Here is a 5,334-nt window from a genome sequence, read left to right as displayed (position 1 = left end):
CTTAGCTTTAGAACTAACTAACTCTAGCTATATTATTATGATACATTAAGTGTGTTCTTCTTCTGCATATATTTCATTCCATTTTTAATACAAATTAATTTCTATCATGAGAGTAAATATACTTTTTCTAATTTGTTAGTATAATTGATAGTAGGATAACATTGAATCACTTTTATAAACGTTAGGGATACAAATAGGACGATTTAAATGTTAGGGATACAAATAGGACTTACCTCAAACGTTGGGAAAAAAAACGATACTTTACTCTAATATAAAAGAGTATTAGTATATATTATTTTCAAAAATATCTTTCATTGTATATAATTTATAAAAATATTAATTTACTAATTTTAAGAGTTAAATTCATGACTTTTTAATTTTAGTGTACAATTATTTGTTTAACTGATTTCAAATTATTATTATTATTGTTATTATCTATATTTAACTCAATATGTTTATGTCAAACACAGGGTTCTTGGTAACATAGCGATACTTCAACCACTTCCAAAAACACCTGTTGGACCTTGTTCCTGTTTTAGATTAGATTCATTGCGCGCACTCACACTCTCACTCTTTAATCCACACCTTTCTTCTTCCTCGGTTTCTCAGAATCAAGGGTACCCCTTTCTCTTCTCTCTTTACTTTAGATCCGCACTTCAGAAAGGTACCACTTTTTTCTTTTTCTTTTATCTTTCAATTTTTAAAATTGAGATTTTGTTTTCTCTCTGTGTATGCACATGAATGTATGTGTTTACGGTTTCCCTTTGCCACACTTAATCCTAATCCTTCTAAAGCCTCTTTCCTATTTTTCCTTATTTGGGTTTATATTTATCTCTTCATTCATTGTAATTAGTTCACACCATAGTACCCTCATTAAATAATCTTCTGGAAAAAGATTTTTTCAGTTAGCTTATTGGAACAGATATAGGAAGTTGGGAATAAATCTTCCTAACTAATTTTCCTTTTTTGGTTCTGGTTTTGGTCAATTTTCTAAGGGCTCAATCATGTGAAGCTTAATAAAATTTGTTCTTTTTTCCCCTGTCAATGTAATTGATTGTCGGTGGAAAACCAGTTTCTTGAAGATATTTGATTCTGATCACTAAATGTTTTGAATATATTAGTCTCTGGTGAGGTTGAAGTAGACTTGAACTTTAGCTGGTTCTAATTTGGGAGCATCATCATGTCTGAAGTGAAAAACAAACTGGATTTATTGCAACGGCTTGGACCAGACATGTCAATAAAGGTTCTCACTCATTTGGACCCTTGTGACCTTGTCCGCGTTTCGACTCTTTCCCGTTCTTGGCACCAATTTGGTAAGCCATTTGAGTTCATGGTTTGTGAAATTTGTAGCTTCTCTAACGTTATATTGTCTTGCAAAGTCTATTTTTTTGTGATACATTATTGGTATTAAATTTTCCAATGTTGAAATATTATGGTGCTGTTTAAATTGTATTGATTTGCATTCCATATATTATGCAGTTATTGAAAATGGCCTTTGCAAGCATCTTTGCTTGAAAATGTTTCCTGAACTATCTGGTGTTAGACATGTCATCGAGGTAGAGAACATGATTGAACCAGTGAGTAACATGCTTGGAAGTTCTTCGAATTGGGAATATCTCAAGAGAAATCATAAAGTCTATGCGTTCCTAGCATGTGGTCTCAGTCCTTCTATCAGCAGAAATTGCATCTCGAGTGCCGTAAGTGCATCCAGCTACAATAAGATCCGCGAAGAAAATGATGTGAATACGTTGGACCCTCGAGATACATCGTACTGGTCTAGTGAAGGGAAAAGTGATCCTTCTGTACCAGAGACTTTAGAATATATGCTAACTTCCAAACTATGTCTAATCACTGAGATTCATGTGCAGCCATTCCAAGGTTAGTCCAGTAGCTAATTGACAAGTTTGGTATTAAGTTGAACTGAAAATGGCTAATGCCGAGGATATTAACTTCAACTTGATTAGCTGATTAATGTATCTTTTTACCATGCAGCATATTCAGCAAAAGCTGTCCGATTCCGAATGGGCCGTGCAAGATACGCGACAAAGTTAGAGTTATCAGAGATGTGTGAACTTGATTTTTTTTTTGCTGATAAAATATTTGGGGGTCCTCAATGGACATATACTTCACCTGAATTTGCAATGTTGCAAGTGAGTTGCACTATTAACATGCTTGTGATTTTGCATTTCCTATTTTCTATCCATAAACACTCTCAACAAAGAGGAGGATTGGGATTCAGCTACATATATCTTTTGAGCATTAACGGATCTCTTTTTCCCTCTAGATATTTTTGTGGACTTGATCTATTTAAAATTGCAATTTTTTTGTAGCATAGATTACTCTATGCCACTGTTTAATGAATTATTTCTATAATGAAACTGCAGGAAAACTGCTTGCAGAAATTCAAGCTACTTGAACCTGTTCTGTGCATTGGAGATGTGCTTCAAGTTGAGCTGCTGGGCAGAGTTCAAAAGAAAGAAATGGATCAATTATTTTACATATGGTTAATTTGCAAATCCTTTCTCTTACACATACACATGCACACAGGCACACCCCGTCATAAGCAGTTGTGCATAGATAATTCAATGTTATTCTGCTTAAAATTGTTGAAGGCATAGATAATTCAATGTTGTGCATAAATAAAGAATTGCCATTTTGCTTATATGTTTCTAACTCCGATAAATTGGATATCTTTGATGCAGCATCTCTCATGTTCAAGCCGTCGGACGGCCACTTTTGCCAGCATTTGATGTCGAAATAGACCATCCATCAGGAAAGTGTAGATTGAAGTGTATGTCTCCAACAAGAAGAGGCGCCTCGAGCAGTCATTCATGACTGCGGACTTTTACCACAAGTATAATGCAGAGGGGCGTGAGACGTTGGGAGCAAATTCTTGTTGCTGCACTGCTTGGTCCTGGTGCTGTTGTATTTGATGAATGATGAAAAATAGTGAATCAAGTCTTGTTGATTCTCAATAAACTGAGAAACTTGTGTAAATGGGAGCATCAGGAATTAGCTGCAAAGATATAGGCAATCTAAAATTACTTAGATTTGTTTCACCTAAATATTGATCTTGTATATATATTTTGTTCAGTTAACTGTAAAATTAATGTCACATGTATGCAACTCAAATATCTTAACAACACAATTTCGATTTTCTTTCTTTAATTTCGTGACTTTCTAATAAGTACAAATCGTCGCCACATACATATTCCTTTTTGAAAATTTATCTATCAATGCCTCAGAAAAAAAATTACACGTTAGTTTTGCACTTGTATATCAAAATATACTTCCGTGCTAATTTTAACACAAGATGTTAATTCAGATAATTATTTTTACTGATTAAAACATGCATGTCATTTTAACATAAAGTTCTATGTACAACATAGTCCTGCTTCAATTCTTCAAGTTGGTGGAGATTACTTCTCACTCCCCCTCTGTTATAAACCTTGCCAAATTGTCAATTCAACAAGTTTTAAAAAATACTTTTTAAATTCATTTTAAATAGCAAAATTTATATAACATTTCATTTAAGTTGTAAAAAATTTTAAAGTTTGAAACACAAGGATGAAAAAATTAATATCCAAAATTTATATATAACTTGCAATGATCTTTCCTTTGTAAGCTTCTAAGAGAGTAATTTTAAAAATTATTTTCTAAGATTATAAAATTAACATTTAATAATACCAATAATTTAAAAATATATTATATTAAAATTATCATTATAAAAATAAAAATAAATTTTTAAATTTTAAACCCATTATTGAACACATGAACCCTTCAAATACTATCCACAACATCAACCCCATCAGGTCAAGCTTCTCTACAATAAAATGCAAATACATCAGCCATTGGCGTAAAGGTCCAGTGACCCATTAAGACATTTGGCCTATTCTGGTTACCCTAATCCTTATAATAATATTTAGTGTGTGGAATAAAAATTCAACTAATTATAAACATTTCAACTTCAATTATTTATTATCTAGTTAAATCTATACGACATTATAATGGAATTTGTCGCATAAAATCAAAACAAAAGATATGTCATGATATATTGGAAGATTATTATTTTAATAATTTTCATTACTAACAATATACTTATCTATTATATAAAGATTGAAAGAGGTTTGATATACAGAATTTTCAATATATATAGTTATTTGTACAATTTAAATATAAAATCTCTTAGTTAAAAATAAAAAGAGCTAACCATCTAAACTAATATTGTGTTTATTATTATTACACAGAATAAATAAATAAGAGGGTGGATTAAATACACTAGTTATAAACTTATAATAATAGACTCGCATAACATTGAAGTAATAAATATAAATAATGAATGACATTAAGCAAGACGAACCCTAGTAGCATCAAATAAGACTTTGAATAAAAATAATTACCGAGTTTGACATGACTAATATTTCCTAGTGTTTCTTCATAAAATGAAAGATTATGAAAGTTAAAAAAAAAAAACACATTTAGTTAAAAGTATGATGTTAAATTTTGATCCTTTAAATTTTGAATTTTTATTTTAGAGAATAAAGTGTGATTTTCTTACTCTTGAATAGTTTTTCTTTTATATTTTTTCTTTGTCCCATCTATGAAATAAATGATGAAAGATTACACTTGATTTCTTAAAAATTGGTGTTTATAATATTTGAAAAGATAGTAAAAATTTTACCATTATTATAATAAAAATTAGATACATGGTTGTATTTTTCTCTCTTTCTTGTTTTGTTTTGTTTTTATTTTTGTTCTTTAGAAGATAAAATAAAGTTATTTCATGCATAATCAATCTTACATATTGAAGATAGAAAAGCTAAGTTTCATTTTTTTTATTTGAAAATTAATTGATAAAGTTTAAAAGAAGACTATCAATTCAATCTCTTATTTTCTATGTCTTAAAAAACCTTTATAACTGAAAAGAGATAGTTAAATTAAAATAAAAGAAATTACTGTATAAAAAAATTAAATAATTTTTTAATTTTTAAATATTGCACTTAGTATAGATTATAGACATCTATCGAATCATTTTTAACATTTTTCGTTTGAGCTCCACTTAATTTTATTTTGTTTTCTTCTTATTGAATATTTTTTTTATCTCTTCTTTAATTTAGGATTTTAGAAGAATGTAGTTTAATTCAATTGTAGAGATATCAACCATTTAATAACGTGTAACATATTGATTTATCAAAATTATGTGTATTTATATATAAATATATAATGATTAATTTTAGTAATTAATTTTAGTATGTAAATAATATTTTTTGCATCAAAATCGAAAATAAAAATTGACCCAACTAATGGCCCATTATTTGCCCAGCATTTCAACCC

At 29.4% G+C, this 5,334-nt stretch overlaps 1 protein-coding gene across 1 annotated transcript; it reads left to right on the top strand.

The window, feature by feature from the left end:
* The first annotated feature begins 468 nt into the window (after positions 1 to 468).
* On the top strand, positions 469 to 3,168 carry LOC107627903 (F-box protein At4g00755). Its single transcript, XM_088504020.1, has 6 exons — positions 469 to 664; positions 1,122 to 1,313; positions 1,480 to 1,878; positions 1,993 to 2,150; positions 2,385 to 2,503; positions 2,703 to 3,168. The coding sequence occupies exons 2-6, from the start codon at positions 1,181 to 1,183 to the stop codon at positions 2,833 to 2,835; spliced, it is 942 nt and encodes a 313-aa protein (XP_088360146.1). The 5' UTR covers positions 469 to 664; positions 1,122 to 1,180; the 3' UTR covers positions 2,836 to 3,168.
* Positions 3,169 to 5,334: the final 2,166 nt, after the last annotated feature.

Source organism: Arachis ipaensis, chromosome B2, assembly GCF_059453495.1.
Source record: "Arachis ipaensis isolate K30076 ecotype BB chromosome B2, ASM5945349v1, whole genome shotgun sequence".
In the NCBI taxonomy this organism is placed as follows: Eukaryota; Viridiplantae; Streptophyta; class Magnoliopsida; order Fabales; family Fabaceae; genus Arachis; species Arachis ipaensis.
Note: the sequence above shows the minus strand (reverse complement) of the source record. Positions and strands in the feature narration are given on the sequence as shown.

Coding starts and splice junctions, on each gene's coding strand:
- LOC107627903 (XM_088504020.1), top strand. CDS start 1,181: ATGTCTGAAGTGAAAAACAAACTGGATTTATTGCAACGGCTTGGACCA. Junction 2,151..2,384: donor CTGAATTTGCAATGTTGCAA/GTGAGTTGCACT, acceptor ATGAAACTGCAG/GAAAACTGCTTGCAGAAATT. Junction 2,504..2,702: donor GATCAATTATTTTACATATG/GTTAATTTGCAA, acceptor TCTTTGATGCAG/CATCTCTCATGTTCAAGCCG.